This window comes from Aulonocara sp. 'chitande type north' Nkhata Bay, linkage group LG17 (assembly GCF_057382095.1).
Source record: "Aulonocara sp. 'chitande type north' Nkhata Bay isolate Kocher_YH1m ecotype deep benthic linkage group LG17, A_spYH_male_GT1.1, whole genome shotgun sequence".
Lineage (NCBI taxonomy): Eukaryota > Metazoa > Chordata > Actinopteri > Cichliformes > Cichlidae > Aulonocara > Aulonocara sp. 'chitande type north' Nkhata Bay.
The window spans coordinates 19,641,428-19,665,513 of record NC_141360.1 but is presented as its reverse complement, the minus strand read 5'-3'; the positions used below and the strand labels follow the sequence as shown (position 1 = coordinate 19,665,513).

The window sequence follows — 24,086 nt, the reverse complement described above, 5'->3', positions numbered from 1 at the left end:
GCTCTGGGTTCTACTATGAGCTCCTCACCTCATCACATCTACAGAGGAAGCTACCCATAGCTGATGAAAGATCAAAGCTCCCTGCTCTTGAAAATCTAAAAGTTCAGATTTGTTTTAAATGGTTAGAGTTTCTTTATTGGTTATGTGTTTTTAAAACTGCATAAGACAGTCTTTGTTGTACTTGCACATAGTTTGGGATTGTATCTATGTCAGGTCTTAATGGGTCAGCAGTTCTTAACGGGTCAACAGCTTCTGGACAGGTGAACCTCCTTGGCTGGATTCTGTGGAGATGTGTGTGCCAAGATTCAGCAGCATTTCCAGAGCCCATCTCTGGAGATGGTGGAGAAACGTAGACGCGAGGTGCAGCAAAAGTGACACATTTGTGTGGACAGACTGCAGAAGCTTGATCCTTCTTAGCCATGAATGTGGACAGTTTTAGCATGTGGTCGTCAGACTTTAGGGGTTTATTTGCAGAACTTAAGCTATAAGATTAGACGCATGTGTAATGGAGCCAAAGAGCGGCGCAAGGACGTCCAGCAGGAGTGTCGTGTCTGAGTTCAACCCTCCTGCTGAAAACCTTTCACTTTGGGAAACAGTTTGATGTCCTAACCTGAACTCTATCCAGCAGCGACTCAGGTGTCTACATACTTTTGGTCATGTGGTGCAGCCTGTGGCTACGTGGCATGTTTCTATGGTTTCATCTCTCTCTCTCTCTCTCTGCAGGTTGAGTGATGCTCGATCACTCCGGTGGCTTGATGATTCAATCCAGATCAGGTTTTATTTCGCCGCTGGCTCCTTGTTGTTCTCTCGCTGTTACATGCTGCATGAGATAAGCCTCTTAGCGGATCGAGAGAGCGCAACACTCTCAGAAACATCCTCTGTTTTTCTGGATGTCAGGTTTGCTTTCACACAGGAACTAATACCGGACTTATATCTATCTCAAATATCTGTCTCTCTCAGAAGTAGTGGAGCATCGCCAGTCTGGATTTAGAAATGCAGTAATTGAAAACATCCCACAGATGGTGAGACAGATGTGAGGATTTAGCTGAGATAACTGCGTATTCAGAGATGGAGTTAGTGTTTCCAGTTAGTTTCACTAGTTATGGCTTTGAGTGGCTGAGGCAAGCTTAATAAACACTCGTTTGGTCGGTTCACCATTATGACTCAGGCTGAAACAACTGGATTTCATGCTCATGGCAGACCTTCATGCCGTTGTTGCTCTGCTAACATGTAAAACGTAAAAGTATGACACGATTTACACATTTCACTTCATAGGAAAGTTTTTTTTGGTTGTGACTGAACAAAACCAAAACCTCAAAACAGAACACTGCATTTCCTGTGATGCCCACTAGGAGCTGGCTACAGTCTCGCTTGTTAAAATGTCTTTGCCATACAAATAAACATGAATTTTGGCCTTTGTGGATAGTTTTACCCTTCATAACCTTTTAAATAGGGAAAGAGGGTTGAGTTATAAGCTAATTCAAGATAATTTAGTCATTAATTACACGGTGCTCAGTAACATCCGAATAAAATCCCAGCATTTCACTCATGGACGTCTTGGACAGTCTGTTAGCACAGTAACCTCACAGCAGCCATATTATTGGTCAAATAGTGTCATTAAAACTGCTCCAACAGCACAAACACAGCTTAGAAGTCCAGCTCAGAGACTCTGTCCACGTGTTAGTCAAAGAGGCCACACCACTAATAATGCAAACTTTAAGCCTTAATACAACTCAAACAGGCAAGTTACATCATGCTATTTATCTCTGCTGTGAAGTTTTAACATTTTCTCTAGTGGTCTCTAGTGGATGCTAGAGGAACTGCAGGTTTTGCCTCTTACTTTTACGCGACAGATTAACATTTTCAGGTTGTTGTTCTCGTTCATGTTGGAGCCACATGCTTCTATCTGGACTTCTTCTCTCTGACCTGCTCAGTAAAGAGCTCTGATTAGATAAATTACTACATGCTGAAAGGTTATTATGGATTTTTTGTATCCAAGGAACCAAGCCTTTTTCCTATTTCTGTCTAAAAAACATTTAAAGATACTAACAGTAAAACCAGTTTTGCCCTCAGGGATGAAAAATAGGAAGAAGAGTCTGTGGGTAACCAGTCGTACTGTAAGTCATCACAGCGTTTATCATCATCTTGTTCCTGGCATTAAAAGATGGTGTTTGTGTGCTTTTAAACTGTCAGAACTTCATTAGTGTTGCTGTGATGACACAGTCTGCTCGTCCACACAGGCAGGAGAGATGAGTGTGGCGTAGACAGAGGTTGATTGTTGTTAAAGACCAAAACAGCCAACCACAGTAGTCTCCAAAGACCAAACGATCAATGAGCCAACTGAGATCTATTGATTTCCCTCTCTCTCAGCCAGAATGAGGAGCCCAGAGAGTGAAAAAAAAGGCACCCGTTGACACAGAGTCACCCCCTTCAAATACTCTGTTGGGTTTTTATGCAGAAGCTGTTTTGAATTTTTTCCCAGTGGGTGAAGGAGCCTCAGCTCAAAATTCGACTACAGCAAAAAAGACTTAATCAGTCTTCAGATCACACTAATGACAGCAGATAAATCACATTTACCAACAGGAAACCAAAGCTTAAACACTACCTGCTTCAAAGATGCTTTATTTTTTCTAATGAAGTACAAGTAAACACAAGGACACTGATGATGTCACTTGGGGCTGTGGGGTTAGGAATAAAGCTTTTTACATATTCTAGACAAATTCAACAGTAGATTAAATTAGAAGATTGAAATGTCGGCTAGAGCCGTAAATATCTGACTGCTGTCACTGAGACGCTCACAAAGCAGCTTTCTTTATTTTCTTGTCATATGTTTCCTGTACTAAAGGTGGATGTTCACTGTAAACACAGATCAGGTTGGTGTATGAATAGAAATCCCTGTGAGCCAAAAGCTCAGACTGCTCAGAAATACTGGGTTTTTTTTACTCTTGGATCTGTGATGTCACAGAGGGGTGATCTCCTTATATGGTCATCTCAGGTACACCCACCTGCTTGTCACACCCTGGCTGTAGTAGACTGCCAATCAGAAGAAACGTGTCTTAAAGGGGGTGGAGCTAAATCTGCTTTTTTTTCTATTAAACCCAGGGGCTAGGCCAGGGAACCACTTCCTTGACGAGTTCACGGCTCAGTCACTGATTTTGGGGTCATGCTGAATAAAAACACAGTTTTGGGGGTAATGCATTTTTCTGAGGACTTGTAATTGACAATTCTTTAGTCAGTGAGTATGCAGTTTTTTTGCTCCTCAACAAACTGACAGCTGTAAATTCTCCACTTTGTTCACCAGTTGGTTTCTAAACCTGTCAAACAATAACTGCAGTAATGTTTGAACATATGACACATGTCAGCTGTAGGCTCCCAAACCAGCTCTTCATATCGTCAGTGACCTGGCCTTTAGAGAGACCTCAGTGCACCAGCTCAATGCCGCCCAGTATCCAATGATTGATCAGTCTCATATTTATTCAATCAGCTGCAGTAATTTTGTGCTGGATAAATGTGCAAAGCCAGTGTGATCCATGCCTTAAAGAATTAAAAACCAGTTTGTCACTTTTTACAATAAAGGTTTCTTAGTTTTTCTGGCACGAAACAAAATAAATTGAACAAATGTTACCCTCAGCAATCAGCTGAATTGTTTTTCACCATAAGCATTGGTCCAGAATTTACCACTTGAGGTACAAAACCTCAGTCTTCACCAAAGACACAAAATCAATCCTGGAGAGGCACAAAGGAACCAAGACCTGATGTGAAATGACTGCAAATTCACCAAGGTGAAAAGAAATGTTTTAAAACTTACATAAAACAACCAAATGACCACCATATTAAAAGAACAACTGCAAGCAGATTGAATAAAATTAAGAAAAATGACCAAAAATATACAGAAAACAATCCTGAAAAGACATGAAATGAACATAGAAACACTTAAAATGTCTAGAATTAGATCTAAAGGGACACAAAGAAATGCAAATTCAGTCTCTAAAACCTCCTCTGCTTCATTCCCTCTTTGACTCTAACAGGCCCAAAAAACCAGCAGCAGTCAGTGTTTGCTGAGGTCAGAGGTTAGGTGAGGAGTCGCCTCCTACTGGGCACTCCTTTAGGCAGCGCCTCACTGGATTTACTGTTCAGTGAGAAAAAAAAAAGACATCCATGTTTGATATCACAAATACAGTAACTGCCACAAAAACCAGAACACCCAATGTGGATTAATCCTTCTCTTAAGATAAACCCAAAATACTTGAAAACAGTTTCTTGCGGCTTGATAACAACATGCAGATGACTAGTGCTTTTCAGAGATCAAACTTTAAATTTCTGCTGCAGATATTAAGATTGAATCCTAATCTCCAGCTGTTTAAATGTAGTGACTTTTAGCGGTCTAAGCTGAGGCCAAGAGAAGTGATCAGTCGGGTCTTTAAAATATTTTTAGCCAGTGAAAAGCTGAGTGGGTCAGAAAAGACTAAACACTGGAAGGATTTTGTTGCTGGAAGCAGTGAAAGAAGAGCAGCTTCCTGCAGCTGCAGAGTAAAAATATCACCTTTTAAATAATGATATCCTTCAATCTGCAGTGGGTGTGCGGTTTTCTCTCTCTGCTTCGGCCTGTTGCATAAAACGCCAAGAGCTGAAAGGCTCCAGAATAAAGGCTCAGCATTATGCACTGGTAATCAGAGAGAGGCATGTGGCAGGATTATTATCATCTCTGCGGATCAAAAGATTACAAATAATAACGGACATCAGTGAGGAGGAACTGGGGCCGCTTGTCTCTGCAGATCCAGCAGCAGCAGGAGAAAGCAGCCACTGGAGAGGAACTCCCGACAGCTTCAACAAGTTTGAGGTTTACACTCAGTTTGCATGCATGAGCAAAGGAAAGTGAGGCAGCATTTCACTTTTGGCAGCCGGGAGCAACAGTTGGCATCCTCTGTGGATGGGATTTAGACTTTCATGAAATAAAACAAATAAAAATGGATAAAAAAAAGAAAGAAAGAAAAGAAAACAGGGCCATCCTGTGACCGAAATCAGCATTCAGATGATGCGATTAGGCTGCAGAGCATTTGCTCCGACTGTCCTGAAATAATATAGCAGCAGCGCAGCCGCTGCAGAGGCAACATTTGGCTAAAAATCCTTCCATCAACACAGTAACATCCCTCATCACGGAGCGACAGAGGCCTCCGACAGCATCGGGAGAGAGTCCGGTCTCAGTCTGCAGGTTTCAGGCAGCGTTAACACATCACTGCACCGCAGAGCGACAGACGGCCTTCTGCTGCTAGAATCGCCACATCAGAAATATTCATCTGAAAATCTGTCACGTATTACATTTCATTTCAGTCTGATGAGTTTCTTCTCCTGGAATCTGTAGCCAGAGCTCAAATGTATGCTCTGTGTGCAAAGTGGATTTAAACAGCAATAATGCAAAGGTGACTGATTGTGATCAATATGTGGACTGCTGGTAAAGGAAAGAAGAAATGATGTAAATCGTTAAGCACAAAGTTCTAAAAACAATCAAAAATCACCTAAAATTGATAGCAGCTTGCTGAGATTGCCTGTAGTTTGCATGGAAGACGCCGACCCTGCTGAAACTCACAAACCAGAATCAGCCAATGATCACCCTCAAAGTAAAAGTCGTACCATCACAACCAGCATGTTTCAAAAGGTGCAGCTTTTACTTTGGCGGTGAGTGGTCTCTGGTTCTGCTGAAATTTGTAGGCAAGTTGACATCTTCCATGCAAACTACAGGCGACCGCAGCAACCTGCTATTAACCAATCACAGTGAGTTCTTTGGTACAGATTTCACCCTGCAACCACTCGCCAACCACTTAGGGAATGCATGTTTTCCCTTAGCAACCACTCTCTGGGCCTAAATGAATAAGATTAAATAAATAAAATGTATTTTATTATTTCCTTGCACTTCTTTGATTTTTAAGTTCATGTATATCACAATAACACCTCAGACAAAAGCATTTGTGACTTCTCGTTTATTGTAATTAAAGAACCAAATATTAATATTCTTTATTCATGACTAAAAGGCTCTATTTTGGGACCCTTTATTTGTTTCTGACTTAGTTCTATTGGTGGGAATTATGAAAGTATGCAGCAACGAATTAAATAGAATTGTTTCTGTTTAACTTAATTTTTCACTGGTTTTAATAAGCAGCTTCTTAAACTTGAATTTCTTTGCTGGATTGATGTGTTTTTACTTCGGTTTTTAATGACTCCACTGATTCACTTACGTCTGTTAAGTTTTATATTATCTGCATCGTGTTATGTCAGAGTCTCTGTGGTGGAATGAAATGTGCTGTATAAATAAAGTTTTACCTGATTTTGAGTAGAACTGTAATGGGATGGGTTATTTTGCCTCACTGCGCTAGAGAAAGTCTAATAAAGTTTATTGTGATCTGTCTGAGTGCTTTCTGTAGACAAATGATGTAAAAAGTCTATTTGGGACAAACATTTCAGATTTAAGGTGTCAATAATCTACATCTGTTCTGGTGAACAGATGTAGATTTGAATTTTGCATATCTGGGCAGCACGGTGGCACGGTGGTTAGCACTGTTGCCGCACAGCAAGAAGGTCCTGAGTTCAATTCCAACATCAGGCCGGGGTCTTTCTGTGTGGAGTTTGCATGTTCTCCCCGTGTCTGCGTGGGTTCCCTCCGGGTACTCCGGCTTCCTCCCACCGTCCAAAGACATGCAGCTTGTGGGGATAGGTTAATTGGATAAATTCACTAGGTGTGAATGTGCAAGTGAATGTGAGTGTGAATGGTTGTCTGTTCCTGTGTGTTGGCCCTGCGACAGACTGGCGACCTGTCCGGGGTGTACCCTGCCTCTCGCCCTATGACAGCTGGGATAGGCTCCAGTGCCTCCCGCGACCCTGAAAAGGAGAAGCGGAAGCGAATGGATGGATGGATAATCTACATCTGTAATTCCCAGCATGGCCTAAAACTCAAGACTTAATATTAAAAATGAGAATAAATGGCTGGTTGTTTGCAGACTTAATGAAACCAGCAAAATGGAGTGAGTTTCCCTCCATGCACGGCAGATTATTTCACAGTAACAGGACAAATAATCCAAGCTCTCGCCTTGGGAACGTGACGCTCATTAATGTCTCTACTCCTTCCAAACAGGTTAGTGTAGTTTGGATTTGTTTGAGGCAGCAAAGGTAGAGTCACGACGTCGTTCTCGGTTAATGTTGTGAGACTCTTTAAGGAAACTGTGTGATGGAATTTTTTTCCTGGCTTTAATAAAAAGAAACGAGCTAATTAACAAATAAAGTGAAGTTTTAACTTCTCACATTCACCCACTCGCTCTCACACTCTTTGTTTCACGTTAGATTAGTTTGTTGCTCGGTTACATAACTGTGTTTAGAGGGCAGTTACATAAAAATATGAAAACATATTTAACACAAGGAGAAGAAGCAGCAAAGGTTCACCTTTGTATTAGAGCACAGAGAGAAATGTTTAAAAGAAAAGTTTAAATGTTTAAACTGAGACTAAAATTCCAATTTTCCAAGCAAAACTATTGATCACAGAGATTGAAGATCTCTTCATCATCATGATCATTTCTCTAACACTCAGTGATTTGAATTAAATATCTGAGGTAATTTGTTTTCAGTGTTCAAATTATTTAACATGAACCCTTTAACTCTGTGGAAGTACTCGATGACTGACTTTAGTTATATTTATTGATAATTTATAGATTAATTGATTTAGTGAACCTCACACGGTGAAGAGCAGCCTCCTACCGTTTATCGTCCTTTGACATGTGGCTCCCTCTGCTGGACAAACCCTGAAACAGCAGACAAAACAATTTTTATATTAATTTTGCAAGTTACACCTCTAGGACAGGTGAATGAGCATTCATAGCACGCCATTTCACATTTACTTGCAGCTGTTAAAGCCGAGCAGAACATCATGGTCCAAAGGTCCTTCAGTAAAGGACGAGGAAACTTTCCTAACCTGTTTACTGATTGTGAGTCTGAGAAAATGGTTCAAACTGAGCCTGATCTTTATACGATATTTACAACCGGGTTCTCAGTGGAGGAAAACGTTGCTTGCTGTTTGGATCCATTTGAGTCCAGTGAGGCTGAAATTTGAATAAAATCACAGTTTATTTTAATTATTGACTCCATAGTGGAGTTGAATCAAATTAAACGTGGAGTTGAAATTAGTCTCATTGTTGATCTTAAGCAGATAATGAAGCTGCAATAAACTGACTGTTAAACACAAATATTGAGCAGTAAGCTTTTGAGGACAAATTAATATAAAGACGAGGGTTCAAACAGATGAGACAGACCCAGTGAGACTGACTTGAATGGTTTCCACATTTAAACAAACCTCACTTTAAACTACAGCCATGACCAGAAGTATTTGAACTGACAAATTAAAGCTCTGATGTTCAGCTTTAATCAGAGGGTTTCATAAAAATGCTGCGTTAACTGTTTACGAATTAAAGCCATCTTCACACAAACTATAAATACTTCTATATAGGAATAATTTACAGAATTATGGACCTGACTGGAGGTTTGGCTCCTCGAAGATTGACACAAACAAAAATAAACACCCAGGAGTCATGTTTCAGTTTCATTACCAGAATATTTATTTTATTCTTTTTCTATTAAAACACTAGCTGCCATATTTAATAAAACAGCCAACGGCCAAGTGCCTCAGTCCTCATCCTCCAATCAAAACTCCTCAGACAGGTCACACAGGTCTGTGGGCGTGTCCTTGGCTTTGCTGCTGCAGTGCGAACTAGCTGGCCCCTCCCCTCCCCCAGTGATTGTTGTTGCTAGTAGGTGGGCGGAGTCGGGCGTGGTCCCCTGGAAACCATCTCCATGACAGGAAGTGGAGTATTGCATCGTTAAGTGACGGCCAGCTGAAGAGGGAGGAGTTTCTTTTCCGTTTTTACCCCTTTTTGTTTTCCATAAAAATACTGCCTCACTTTTATGTATACATATTTAAAATACATATACATAACTGGACACTGGTGTCTCCTGGCAGTTAAAGATATGAAAAATTCAAAGCCTTAAAATAAAAACTTTTTGGGATGATTTTTTGATTTTTGAAACTTTCTCAAGCTACAGCTATGAGCTAATTAGCTTAGCATAAAGATTGAATGGGCTTTAACAGGTAGCTTAGGTCTGCCCACAAGAAAAGCACCTCACGATTAGGATGGTATGTTTGTTTAAGCGGCTTTAAAAAGTGTAAAAATCAGAATTTCCTTGGAGTATAGTTTTAACTGGTCCCAACACAACAACGTGTATGTAGCAGATTAAACTAAACAGACCCATGAGAGCCGGGCTGCCAGTGTCCACTTCCAGTGTTTTTGCTAATGATGCTAATTATCTCCTGGCTGTAGCTTACAAGCAAGGTGGTGGTGGTGTCATGAGGATCCAATTGGTTTGACTGTTACCGGGCAGAAAACAGTTGGGACAAAATGTAATTTTAAAAAAAGAAAAAAAAAAGAAAATAATGTTAAAGGTGAAGAAATAGGAAGTTTGAGAAGCAGAGAGCAGTGTTAACAAAAATTAACATAAAATAGGTGAAAAGCAGCAGGTGGAGCTTTCTACATGTGCTGATGGAGCACCTGGGGTTAAACCTGAAGCTACCTCACTAAACCCCAGGTTCTGCATTTCAGTACAGACCTCCGCTCAGTGGGAAACTGTGTGACTCACTGTGGGGGGCTTTCAGTGCAGCAAGTAACTGTAATCTTTAAAAGTGGATACAGGCAGCAGAGTTTGAGTTTTTGATCTCCAGGCAGAAGCCTTGCAAGAATAACAATTAAAATATCAAACAGATCGCAGGAGTAGAAATAGGTGCAGCTATCCAACAATAAATCCATCCTATTAAATATTATGGCCACTTATCCTCAGGATAAACTGACAGTGGGATAAGCTGGGAGATTAAACCCTGAACAGGCTAACAGAGAACAACAGACAACATTAGCATCACCAATCATCCCAACGTCTTTGTAGCTGTAAGGTCAGGGTAGTGATTGGTGCCTCCTGATCAGGTTTTAGCCAGAGCCAGGAGAATCTGATTTGGGGTTTTATTTACTTAAACATAGCAGACATTTTCTGATTATCTAATCAACGAGAACTTGAGAAAAGTGCGCTGATTTCTATTCAAATAAAGCAAGACAAACTGAGTCCCTTTGCTTTACCGAACAGCCATGTTTACTATGGTGAGAACCCCCAAGGGCCGATTATGAGGCAGCAAAACTCAAAATTATTTTTGATGTAACTGTTCTTATATGGCAAGTGTCAGTTATTTCACCAAACTAAAGCTGACTTCTGCATGGACTAACATATGATCCGACACAAAGGAGGAAAATCTAAAAAAAGAAAAAGAAACTATTTTCTTTTTTCTCCATCTTGAAAAAGCTGAAAACAAGATTTGTAGTAGATAAATCTGAAATGGCATTCACCAGATTTCCAATTTAACGCCATTAATCATCCAGAAAGACAAATCGGTTTTCTTAAATGCCACCTCAGATTTCTGTCTTTCAAATGACAAAAAAACCCCAAAAACCTAATGTCTTTTTCATTTTTAAACAGGCTGCCACCTCAGGAGGATAAAATAACTGCAGATGGTGAAATATGTATAAAAAACGTAATTAAAAAAAAGAGAGAGATTTCCTGCCTTTTCCTCGAGGTATAAAGGGAACGTGTCCACCTGTGAAAGACCTCCCTGCAGTATGAAATCACCTGCTGCACTCTCACCTGTCTCTTTAAATTAAACCCGCTTTATAACACAAAGGAACCAAAGGGGGGAAAAAAGGATATTTTTTCCTCTTTTATTATGAAATAGTGCTACAATGTACATTGCATGTCCTCCTGACTGTCTGATGATGTGCTCTGGTTTGTAATGCTGGGGGATAAACCTGATAAAAGAGAGTGGGTTAAAGATATCGCCAGGTTTCAGAGAGGTGCGACACAGTGGGAAATAATTATCCATCCTGAAAGGTGATCACTTCCTGTGTTAAAATCTGGTTTCTCTTAAAAGCTTCTGGAGACAAAAATAGTCGATTCTTAAGACTGAGCAGAAACATGAGTCACTCAATCAGATGGACACTTTGCAGTGCTTGTGTCTGTGTATCGAGTCTGTGGTCCACTTCACAGACCAGCCAAATCAAACTGATGGAAAAGTGTGAAATTCAAAAAAAAAAAAAAAATAACGATAATGAGGTAAAGAAGGAACAAAAATATGAAAAAAATAAAAGGATGAAGTCTGTTCAGAGAGGAGGACAGGAGCCAGGATGTCCTCCCCGTTCAGTGTGTGCCGGTGGAAAAACCTAATGGGGTCAGGAGGGCCAATGGCTGGCAGGCAGGCAGTAGGAGAGACAGCCAATCAGAAGGCCTGCTGGGCAGGATTGTAGTTGAAGGTGGAGGGAACGTGAGGTCGCTCTTCTAGTTTGTCATATTCCAGATGAAATTCCTGAAAACGAGGAGGAAAGTGGTAAATTGTCATCGACTGTACACAGCGTTCATCATATTCTGTGTTTACTTTCAAAATGAAATTTTAGCTTTGGATTTAATGGGATACAAATGCATATTTTTATTTGATATTTACTATTAAAACAGTTAGCTTTTTTTTCCAGAATATAATTGTTCTCAAATGTAGACTTGTTCAATAAAATCAAACAGAAGTTCTGAACCTCATTTCAAGCAGATCTACAGATCCAGGACAAACAACAAACATTCCTCGCAGAGATGAAGTCTCAAAAATACTTCAGTAATGATCAGTTCATCAGATCTCTGTATGTTGTTCCTCCCTTGGAGGGGAAAAAAGTAGTAGAACCTTCTTCTTCACTTAGTTTTTCACCTGAGGAGCTCTTTTAGAGGCTGAGACACGGATAGCAGCAGAAGGAGCTGCCCTTACCACCACACAGCTGTACGAATGCAGTCTTTAGTACTGAGTGTTCAAACACTCGGACCAGTTTCATGAAATCAAGATCTGAGAACTGTCAACCTGATCAAATGTAGGCAACACATCCTGGTGCTGATTTAAAGTGTGCGTGTGTGTGTGTTCGTTCACCTTGGCCACCTTCCTCCAGTTGAGGCAGTCGAAGAAGTAGTAGGTCCCTCTCTCATAGGCGTTGGTCTTCAGTGTGGGCTCCATCCCCGGAGCTCGAGTGATCCAAACCCGCTCCTCTTTATGATACCTCCAGTCCCTGTTAAACCTGGACACGCACACACACGCGGAAATGATCGCTTTAAACAGCTTGTACACCATCATAAACGCAGAGAGACATTTCTTTTGGATGCTTTAATCTTTATTTGTAATGAAGATTAAAACATTTTAAAAAGATGAGAAGCTTCTGAAAAATAGATTCAATCATTAAAAAAAACATTTGCAGACTTATCTTAAAATGGAAGGATGTATTTTAGATCAGTATGGAAAAGTGGAGAGTTTGTTGGTGATGACAAGAAGCTGGTGAGCGGATTTCTTTAAAAAACTGATTGCACTGAACGCCAGCACAACAGGAAACTATGAAATCTTACTTTTATCTCAGTTTCAAGCAATTTTATCATCCAAACATCAAAGTAATTTAGTTTCCACCCACGTGGTGACTGACTTAGTGTGATTAGGGTGCAGTAATGACCGGTCGCTCTTACAGTTCTACAGCAGCCAGCAGTTGTAGGAGGTCTCCTCCGTTCATATAGTAGAGATAAAACAGCAGATCTTCACCATACCGAGACAACTTGATAGCTGCTAACTGCACGTGAGAGAGAGAGACAGATTAATACGGACACATTTTTCAGGAGATCAGTCTCATAACAATCATGTAAAGGACCTTTGGGGTGTCTTGTGAAGGAGGTACCTTGTCCCTTATGTGGATATTGGTTAAATACTCTGAGGGGACGTGGAAGTCTGCAGGAAAAGAAAAGAAAAGATAAAATCAACAAACAGGACAAAATGAAAAGCTTCATTAGAAAAACTGCACAACTGGTCTGCATGTAATTAATGCAATGAACAGGTGTAGAGCATTTTGATGTTATTTAAGCAACTAAAATTAAATAAATTTAAACTTCAGTAAATTCAGTCTCACATTATAAAAACTGATTGGAAAAAAAATCATGATGCATTAACTTGTTCAGACCACATGGAGGCAGAAAAACTCCAGATTTAAATTTCCTGCTGATGAAGGACTCAACGAGTCCTTATAAATATATATAAACGAGTTTGGCAAACACGCATTAAAAGCAAAGACTTTTTAAAATAAAACAGAATTAAGAATTAAAATCGTTTAAAAACTGTTTGAATCAGCCATGATGATTGTCCTCTGTTGGCCACCAAAACTTTTAACATACAGCAAAAACCCTGAAGAAGAATCTGTGTTCAAGAGTTAAAATTTCCAACTTTGGTGAAAATTTGCTTCACTGCACAGCGTGAAAACCAAGAAGCAATCAGAATGGAAGAGCTCATCGATGCTGTCTGGGGGCGGCTGGAGCCAAGCGGTTCTTCACTGTCAAAGAAAAAGATCTAACTCAGTGAGGGCTAACAGTCAAACTTCAGGGAAAGCCGTGAAAATGCGTCCAGAAATCGAGAGGACTCCTCCTCGCCCTGCTGGCTGTTTGGAGTGAGCAGGTTTCGAATGAAGCTGGTTTCTTACGTACGACCACATCAATACACTGATGTCGTTCACATATCAGGTCAATTTTGCTTGTCTATTTTAATTCACTCTGCAGGCTGATCTGTCACTTTACTGCTGCACTGACACTGACAGAAATGCCTCTGAAGTCCCAAAAAGAGTCAGACGCTCAGAGTTTCTGAGCCTGTAGAGGTTCCAGCACCTCTCTGAAGTCAGAGTAAACTTAGCATCAGCCTTCACATTTTTCACAAAGTATCGTTTCTAATGGTGAGCAAATGGCTCTTCTACAGGTCTGTGAGAAAATGAACACTTTCATGCTGACTTCAAGGTCTCAGGCTACACCCACACTAGCCCGGATAGATTTGAAAATGGCGGTTGTGTCTAAAAAACGCTCTGCGTCCACACTATCGCTTTCAGTATCAGTCGTTTTCCCAGAGTTCATACACTGAACAAAAATATAAACGCAACACTTTTGTTTTTGCTCCCATTCCCCATGGGATGGACGTAGAGACCTAAAATTCATTCCAGATACACAATATAACCATCCCTCCCAAACAGTGGTCACAAATCAGTCCAAATGTGTGGTAGTGGGCACATCTGCTATATTGAGATAATCCATCCCACCTCACAGGTGTGCCACATCAGGATGCTGATCTGACATCATGAGTAGTGCACAGGTGTACCTCAGACTGCCCACAACAAAAGGCCACCCTGGAATGTGCAGTTTTGTCTCACAGCAAAATGCCACAGATGCCACAAGCAATGAGGGAGCGTGCAATTGGCATGCTGACAGCAGGAATGTCAACCAGATCTGTCGCCCGTGCATTGAATGTTCATTTCTCAACCATAAGCCGTCTCCACAGGCGTTTCAGAGAATATGGCAGCACATCCAACCGGCCTCACAACCGCAGACCTCGTGTAACCACACCAGCCCAGGACCTCCACATCCAGCAGGTTCACCTCCAAGATCGTCTGAGACCAGCCACCCAGACAGCTGCTGGAACAATTGGTTTGCACAACCAAACAATTTCTGCACAAACTGTCAGAAACCGTCTCAGGGACGCTCAACTGCATGCCCGTCGTCCTCATCGGGGTCTTGACCTGACTCCAGCTCGTCGCCGTAACAGACTTGTGTGGGCAAATGCTCACATTCGATGGCGTCTGGCACGTTGGAGAGGTGTGCGCTTCACGGATGAATCATAGTTCACATTGTTCAGGGCAGATGGCAGCTGAGAATGTCCCAGTTCTTGCATGGCCAGCATACTCACCGGACATGTCACCCATTGAGCATGTTCGGGATGTGCTTGACCGGCGTATACGACAGCGTGTACCAGTTCCCACGAATATCCAACAACCTCGCACAGCCATTGAAGTGGAGTGGACCAACATTCCACAGGCCACAATTGACAATCTGATAGACTCCATGCGACGATGTGTTGCACTGCATGAGGCAAATGGTGGTCACACCAGATACTGACCGGTTCTGGGTCCCCAGACCCCCAATAGCGCAAAAAACTGCACATTCCAGGGTGGCCTTTTGTTGTGGGCAGTCTGAGGTACACCTGTGCACTACTCATGATGTCAGATCAGCATCCTGATGTGGCACACCTGTGAGGTGGGATGGATTATCTCAATATAGCAGATGTGCCCACTACCACACATTTGGACTGATTTGTGACCACTGTTTGGGAGGGATGGTTATATTGTGTATCTGGAATGAATTTTAGGTCTCTACGTCCATCCCATGGGGAATGGGAGCAAAAACAAAAGTGTTGCGTTTATATTTTTGTTCAGTGTATATAGACAGCGTCCATATTGTAACGGCAGAAAACTCTTACGTTCCAGTACTGCGCATGCGTGAAACGCAAGAAGATTCGACCTGCCTCATTTCTGTCTGCCGCTTATTTACTTTCCGGCTCTTTGAAATGTCGCGGCAAAATGTCGAGGAAAATCACAGAGTTTTTTAAATAGACTAACAATGAGGTGGAGTTGTTGCTGCGAGTAACACAAAAGTACAAAGTTGCAAAAGCAATTGAGAATTAAAGAATTTGAAGAAAAGTTATCTGAAGCATGTACAAACTGATATTAATCTTTAATTTATTAATTTTAATCTTTAATTAATCTTTAAAATCTTTAAAATTGAGAGCAAACAAAACAACTGCTGTATAATGCCCTCCGTTTAGTTTAATTGGCCACTTGACTGCATCACACCGTTTTCAAATCTCTGCGTTTTCGAGAGCATTTTTAAAACGCTGTGTTTTCCTCGAGCGAAAAACGCGGTCTCAATGTGGACAGGAGGCCAAAACGGGGAGAAAACAAAAACGCATTTAGTGTGGACATAGCCTCAGTCACTACTTCCAGGTTGGTGTTAAACTCACCTATATCCTGCGGTCGACATGGAGCCGATGCCCACGGAGATGCAAACTTAGGATAGAGATTCCTGACAGAGAGAGGGAGAGAGAGAGGGTCTGAGTGTGAGAACAGTGACAGGTCATTCAGCTGCTGCTGCGGCCATTCAAAAAAAAAACAAACTTTAAAGACGCCGCTCGTCTCCAACTATAAATCGCGTTTGCATGTGCGACTCGTACTCAGGCGAGTTGAGGTTGAGGCCAAGTGTGGTGAGGTCTGAGCCCAGCGCCAGGTGGACCATGCCGGGGTCGGTCTCCGCCGCCCGGATGAACGTCAGCAGGCCAATCATTCCAAACTGGTCTGTTACCATGCCACCAGGGATATTGGTCACTCGCCCTGGGACACAAAGACAACAGAGGATTACGGATTAGCTTAAAATCTCTCCTGCTTGTTTTTTTACCCAAACTCACTCAAAGATAAGAAAATCTCCGTCTAATGGTTTTGAGTTAATTAAATGAGACGAACAAAAGCAAAACAAAAAAAACAGTGCAAAGGAAGAGCTCCCTTTTAAGACAAAATCCACCTGCAGCATCAGGCTGAGGGTGGGGAAGCTATCTGCTGTGACAGACTGGGGATGATGAGGACGGAGGGGAAATAAGGAGGATGAAAGTGTTCAGGGGTTCTTTTAATACACAGATTAAATTCACATTAACGATTTTCAGTTCCGGCCTTTTTTAATTTGGTTAAACACGTCACAGCTGGGTATTCAGAAACCTATTAAACCCTTTCATAGCAACATAAAACTGCATTTGTTTGGCAGACTCATCATCTGATGACAACATTTATGATTTTACATGTTCCATTATAGTTTCAGCCGCTGAAACAAAAGTATTTCCCTACAGTAAGGACAAATTAAGCTTTTCTTATTTTATCTCGAGTCTGTGATAAACTAATAAAGCTCTTATGTCCCATTCATTTCCTTTCTCTTTAAATTCTCAAAGAGATGACTCTAAACATTTTCAGGGTTAACATTCAGAAACAAAGATCAGCTGATGTCTGGCTTTTGAGCGATTATCTGATTGAACTGTCTCACCGTCAGGAAGCACCTGAATCCCTTTCTTCTGCTGGTTGTTGTTGCTCGGTGCAGAGCTCTTATCGCCGGGGAACTTTGGACCATCTGAGTTAGAGGCTGGCTTTCCCGATGAGTTCAGATTCTGATTGGATGGAGACAGACGGGACAAATGAGGATGAGTTGGGAAGTTAAAGAAGCAGAAAGCGGATGACGGAGAGAGACAGAAATGTCACCGTTTTGCTGTCTTCGTTGGTGCTGGTGGGGTCTTTTGTTTGGTAGTTTGGCCCTGGGAGAGCTGGGAAATCTTCGTTGTGGATAGAGAAGTCCTGCGACTGCTCACTGGACGGCTTGGTTACCATGCCAACTGGAGAAAGTGACCAATTGCAGGACATTAACAAAACACACAACAGAAAGACACACTGATCAGCAGCAAATGTAAGACTTTTAAAGGTTTTTATTGAATATCTATTGTGTTTGACCAACGGTTGAAAATATTCAGTTTACTATAAAACAAGGAAGAAAATCCACTAAAATAAGCGTTCCGTATTTCTCATCACTGTCCCCCAGCATGCTTCAATTGAAGTTAAAGCAAATATTCTAACAGCTCCATAAATGGTTTTATTTTCTTTACATTTTATTGGCTGCTTGACTTTTGTAAAGTCTAGACCACTGCGTAGAATTAAAGGACAACTCTATATTAGACAAACGGACACAAACAGATAAATGTCCCTTCTGTATTACCGTAGGGAGCTCGACCGGTCAGCGGGTTGTGCAGTGGGGTGGGATTCGAACCTCCATCCCTCCGACTCCTGTCAGCTAATGCCGGGAAATCTGACAGGTCCAACCCCGTCACATTCTCACTGCCGTCTGAAACGAGTTCAGAGAGGTCACATTACAGCAGGTTGGGTAACAGCTGACAGAGTTTTTAAAATTCTGATGTCACTCTGTTACCTGTGCCATTGAAGATGTTGTTGGATAGCGAGTTGTTCATGAAGCCTGGATTCCTGTTCACCCCGAACCCTGACATACTGACACACACACACACACAGGTTTTGCGTAAATTTCATACAGGTTTTTGCCATTATGAGCTCTTCCTCTCTATCATTTCAAATCATAAATAATCATAAACATTCCTGAACCCTCGTCTCCATCACACGGTCCAGATGTGCTGCTGAAAACCTTCCTTTCTAACAACACAGGTCAAAGGTCACATCTGGACCGCAGTGATGCGAGTTACCTGTTGATGGTAAACGGCTGCCGTGCTTGCTGCTGTTTGGGCATCCCGATGATGCTGGGTGACGACCGGCTGGGACTCCCCATACTGCCGCTCCTCCCTCCTCCACCTCCACGCTCTCCGCCTCCCATCCCACCTGACTGCCCCGTTGGACCCCCCACCTGCTGGTTGTGATTGAGCACACTCCGGCTGCTCATGGGCAGTATTCCCCTGCAGGAAGAAGTTTGTGGTTTGAAGAAGAAGCAGAGACACTGACAGAGAGTTCTTATAATGAGAGCACACAGTGTGAGGGGTACCTGCTGGGTGAGGGGGGCGTGTGCATCGAGCCGGCATTGGGCGTACTGGAGAGCTGACCGGCAGACTGGTTCAGCCCGCTGCGACTCAATGGAGGAGCTGCACTGCTGTTCATGCCTCGCATGGGAAACCCCAATGCACCTACAGAGAGAGCAAGCAGACAAGCGTGAAAAACGAGGTTGACTCTCCCACGTTTTCTCTGAGCTAACATCACAGTAATGAGTCGACATTATTCAGCAGAAACAGGTCAGTGCCTGTCCGTCTTACTCTGCGGGCCGTACAGGCTGGCTCCGAGCTGTGACAGCTGACCCGTAGAGGAGGCAGAGGAAGACGCCAGCATCTGAGGAGGACAAACACACAATCACACAGATCAAAACACAGAAACACACACAGCAGCTGCAGATGCAGCAGCATGCTCTGTTACTGTCAACCACTCAGGTAAGCTGTGAAGGGCTCTGTGCTGCATCCCCGGGCAGTGAGGACAAAGTGAGGATGAATAGAAGAGGGCAGAGATGACAGGGAGACGAGCTGTGTGCTGTTTTTACAACAAGAGACTCATTTTTCTTTGTTTTTGCTCGAGTTGCTTCACACAGAGCTCTCACCCCCTTGGACAGCGGTATCAAATATAAGGCCTGGGGAGCAGGATTGGCCTGGCATAACCTGGCCTGGCCACTCAATGGGTTTGGAAAATGTGAAGGAGGGCTTAAATGTTTGCACTTTTAAATGTACTTTAATGCGCTTTTCCTGCTGATAGAAGCCTCCCCAACAGCCGTTCATACTAAATTAAAGTAATTAATTAATAAATAAACAACTAAATGACTGGAAAGTTTCTGTTTTTTCAATACTAAGTATAGAAATTTCAGATTTTTTTAAATGACATTTTAAAACTGACATTTTCTGGACAGTCTAGCCAATGAGCTACAAGAAGATTTTTTTTCTGTAATTTTACACATTTTCTTCCTAATAAGAATTATGCTGACAGATTTCTTTTATTTATTGCAGCATATTTCTTTATCATTTGGAAAAATTGAGACATACTTCTTTTTCTAGTGCATGAAGTACAACACCTGGAAAAAGTGACAAAAACGGCCCCAAGATATCATCTTATATTCAATACTGTGTACTTCCACTTGGATTTAGGGCATTTTTTTTTAACATGAGGATACTGAATTTCACACATGTGAATGAAATGTAATGCCATGGGGCACTATGCCTTATGTACATGTGCAAGACCCATAAAACGCCTCTGAAGTTTCTTGACTGGCTGAGCATGTCCAAACCCTCAAATGCAGTTTTTGACAATAATTATAAACCGTAGGGCTGCTCAATTAATCAAATTTTAATCTCGATTACGATCTGGGCTTTCAACGATCATTAAAAATGACTGAGCCGATTATTAGCCCCTCCCTCGTGCTTTACTCTCGCGCTGCTCTGTGTGGCAAATCGAGCGGACCTCTCTGCATTTCGAACACGTGTCACAAGAGCAGCGGTCCCCAACCTTTTTTGCGCCACGGACCGGTTTATGCCCGACAATATTTTCATAGACCGGCCTTTAAGGTGTCGCGGATAAATACAACAAAATAAAACTAGTACCAGTACCGAAAAAAAAGAAAATTTATTCATAACACACGTGAAAAGACCAAGGAAAACCGAGTAAACGATAACAAAATAACGCTGAAAACCGATAAAAACCCTGAAAACTATACATTTCACACCTGAGCCTCAACTCTCGTGGCCCGGTACCAAATGACTCACGGACCGGTACCGGTCCAAGGCCCAGGGGTTGGGGACCACTGATTAAGAGGACCCGAGGGAAGCTCAGAAAGCTAAGCAGAAGTTATTTGGAGAGGAGAGTGACTGCCGTTGGTTGAAAAGAGAGGTAAAAAAAGCTTCAGTGGTTGGAAACATTATGGGTTCGCGGAGTCAGACGTGGATCAAGTAGACATAGTGTGTAAACTTTGCTACAGTGTCGTAGCTGCACCACAGAGCAACACTGCAAAGTTCACTAAACATAGATGTTTACATTTTTCATTTATTTTTTATATTGCAAACATTTGCACTGTTATCAGTATTTGCACACTATTTTATATATTTTTGACAATCTTTAAAGTCATTATTCAATACATTGTTATTGTTAAATAAATATCGTCAAATAATCGAGATCTCAATTTCAGTGAAAATAATCATGATTATCATTTTTGCCATAATCGAGCAGACCTAATAAACCGTAATGATTGCTGAACGTGCAGGACTCACGTCTTTGTCCGCACGGTGAGGAGGGAACATGGACTGCTGGCTGTAGTAGAGACTGGAGTCGTCCGGGTAGTCACTCTCTATCCCTCCCTCCATAAACTTCTTCCGGTTAGCACCAAACATGCCGCGTGTCACCTAGGAGACAAGACGACGGGAAACAGTCAGACCAGTCATACCTGGACAGAAGTCATTCACTGTCATGGAACATTTCATGCTCTGAAACCAGAAACCTGCTTCTGAGCGTGCTCAGAGTCTCATTCAGGAACGACTTTTGCATGACTCACAAAACACAAAAAAAATTGAAATTCAATTTTTAAAAAGAAAAACAAAATTCATATAATATTTAGTCTCACTGCTTAATCTCAGGTTTACAGGCTGAGCTGCACTGCTTACGTTTAGATTTTTATGTAATTGTTTTAAGCTTGTTTTTAAAGATACTTCTTATCATTTTCTGCCAAAAACAAACAAATAACTGAACATTTTAATGTTTTTCAGCCTGATCCCAACTCCAACATCTGGATCAGGTTTCAGTATCTTCCCTGTGTGTTGTGCTGACAGCAGTGAAAAATCAATAAGCTACACTCCTCTCTGTGAGGTTTCCTTGATATAAATGTGTCTGTGAGCTGATGTTTACTGTTTCTCCTCTGAGTCGCACTGTGGTGGACCTCCTCACTCAGTGTGGCGCAGAGAGGCAATATTAATGCTGTGAACAACATGTTGTGTTACTGTCAGAGCAAAAAAATACAAACTTAAAAACATGTTTTAGCAGCTTCTCTGAACATTTTCAGCCATGATAACAGTTTAAGTGTTAAAGTAAGACCTTTTTTAGAAAGTATGTTGGTGCAGCAGGTGTGTAATAGCTGTGCTCACCTGCTGCCTCGCAGCAAAGTAAACAGAGAATAAGGCTGAACTGAGAGAGATACCCGATCCAGGCTTCTGAGGCCGATGTGTGATCCAAACAGATCAGTTGATCCCTGATCAGCAGTTTGGAGCCATTTAGCTGCTACTACATCAGCAGCATTTCTCTTCAGGTTTTAAATATTTGCTTTAACTGAAAGCTCAAAAGACACAGATGCTTGGGAGGCTTTTACTGCATCTATGGCAGGGTAACCTGTTATCAGAAACTGGATTAATACCATTTCCTTCTCTCGTCTCACTCTGTATGAGGATGTGAACTCACTTTTAGGCTAAATGCTAAGTTCTGGTTAAGCAGCATGCACCGAAAGTGACATTACAGGTGCTAGTGCACAGTGTAATATCATCCGGTCACACCCCTCTCAAATTCATGCAGAGAGAGATCAGGTTACAAAGACGGAGATGTGACAAAAACACACCTAATCTGGGGAAACACCTGGTCAAAACACAAAGGTTTTAATGTCTGTGGCATGTAAAATGTTTTGAATAAACAAAATATCAGAGGTGTGATCTTACTTGATCAGAAACTTTCAGGGCAGCTAAAGCACTGCAGAAAAGGACTAGTACAAGTTTAAGCGTTGATGGTTCCTGATTTTATTCACAGTGAGAGCAGGGAAAGAAGAAACTGACTAAACCACTAATAAAAATTGAGTTGTTGAGTCTTGAGTGAAGCAGTTGCAGCTGTAGACTCTGATCTGAATTAAGACTGTCACCACAAACAAATCTGCAAAGCTGGACCCATTTTAACAGATGAACCTAGGTTGAAAGCATCCAAACCAAAAAGGCTCAAAACTAAAACACTGACAAAGGTGTGTATCCCACCACAGCTCCTCATACTTCCCAGAATACGTTTTAATTACAAAGACAGAGGAAAGCTTCCACTGTTTAACAACTACAGAAAATCAACCGACTACACATCTTTAAGCCTCTGAACGCTTAGTTCTTTTAACTTTCAGAGTGAAAGAAGTCTGCTGGACGTTTCTGTTTTTTACAGTAAAAGCCTCCACTACTAAATCACTGATCAACAACCAGACTGGTGTGTTTGTGAGGACAAACTGCACATTAGCCAAAAGTAATATCAAAACATCACATCTCATAACATAAAGCACCAGCTAATCTCCATAATGTGTCAAACCTTCCACTAAAACACAAAGCGATGCTAACAGAGATAAGCGACGCCTCCTAAAGCAGGTGCAATCCCAGCTAACAACGGCTAGCTGAGATCCTGCTCGGTTCTGAGGTTTTATAACGAGTTAAAAACCTCACAAACTTTCCTTTTATCCCTGCAGCCGAAGCCCAGTCGTCTGCCTGTCTTGTCTGTCTCGTTTCTAAGCGGCGCTGAAGGCGCAGCAGTGTCGCAAAAACGGCTAATGTTAGCTTAGAGCGCTAAGGCTAGCGCTGCTAGTGTGTCTGATTAGCGTTAACTCCAATATTAGAATTTCCTGACAGAACTAAATGAGCCGGCTTGTCCCGCCGTGTGCTGCTATTTGACTGCAGGTCTCCAGGAAACAGCAGTTATCAGCAAGCGTTATCTCTTTAGCGTTAAAAATGTGTCAGACGCTACAGCTATCTAGCTGAGCAACGCACACAGGCTAGCAGCTTCTGTCATAGGAATACATGGGGCTGTTAGCATAGAAGCTAAGCTAGCTGTTGCATTTATGTGAACGTAGAAAAGCATCTAATTGGAAACCCGGAGGTCGTTAAATTACGGTTTAACGACTCGGTAACACCGGGATAGACGCTGCTGTACGGACAGAAAATGGGGCTGAGAGGAGAACTGCGGGCAGGTGTGCTTTTGTCCGTGTTTGGGCCTGCTGCGCCTCCGCTGTTAGTTCCCCAAAACAACAACAAAAAGCACCGAAACCGGGCCGCGCCGTTCAGAGCCGTACTGTTCCCGACTGCGCCCTTCACCAGCTGGGTCTTTGCAGCGAGCACACAAACTCGGGTTCATTTAAAGGACCCTCAGACCCGAAACTCCCGAAAAAAGATTTTAAAGCAATAAAAAAGGAGCTCACCGCATCAATCCTTCTTCCCCGCTACAATCCAAGATGGCCGACATCTCACTGCCAATCAGGAGGATGTTGGGAAGGCTCCATCACTCTACTCTGTTCTACTCCACTCAACTCTACTGTCAGACACCAGGGCCTTCTCTTTAAGAGAAGATAAAGTTCAACTTCTGTTATGTTCACTTTAACCGGATTACTCTTATGTTCCTCTTCCTCTTCTGTTCCACTCCATGTGAAGTTGAATCAGAAATATCAACTTCACAGTGCACATGTGGCTGCTCTGCAGTGGATTATTTATGCATCAAAGGAGCTTGCAAAGAACACAGACATTATTTATGAATGTTTGCTACCCTAACTTTTCATTTTTTATT

The 24,086-nt window shown here is 42.0% G+C and overlaps 1 protein-coding gene across 3 annotated transcripts; it reads right to left on the bottom strand.

The window, feature by feature from the left end:
• Positions 1-8,573: 8,573 nt before the first annotated feature.
• LOC147309977 (CCR4-NOT transcription complex subunit 2-like) lies at positions 8,574-23,859 on the bottom strand. 3 transcript variants are annotated; one of them, XM_086270432.1, is made up of 15 exons: positions 23,725-23,859; positions 20,798-20,929; positions 18,809-18,881; positions 18,544-18,682; positions 18,251-18,457; positions 17,965-18,041; positions 17,755-17,880; positions 17,247-17,377; positions 17,035-17,155; positions 16,181-16,337; positions 15,971-16,032; positions 12,795-12,871; positions 12,616-12,716; positions 12,035-12,179; positions 8,574-11,434 (listed from the first exon to the last, which is right to left on the bottom strand). In XM_086270432.1, exons 2-15 carry the CDS (start codon positions 20,915-20,917, stop codon positions 11,348-11,350), a joined length of 1,623 nt encoding a protein of 540 aa, XP_086126558.1. In that variant the 5' UTR covers positions 20,918-20,929; positions 23,725-23,859; the 3' UTR covers positions 8,574-11,347. The 3 variants fall into 3 exon arrangements, with proteins under 3 accessions (XP_086126558.1, XP_086126560.1, XP_086126559.1); XM_086270434.1 differs by having other exon boundaries at positions 12,822-12,871; XM_086270433.1 differs by lacking the exon at positions 23,725-23,859 and adding an exon at positions 21,429-21,447.
• Positions 23,860-24,086: the final 227 nt, after the last annotated feature.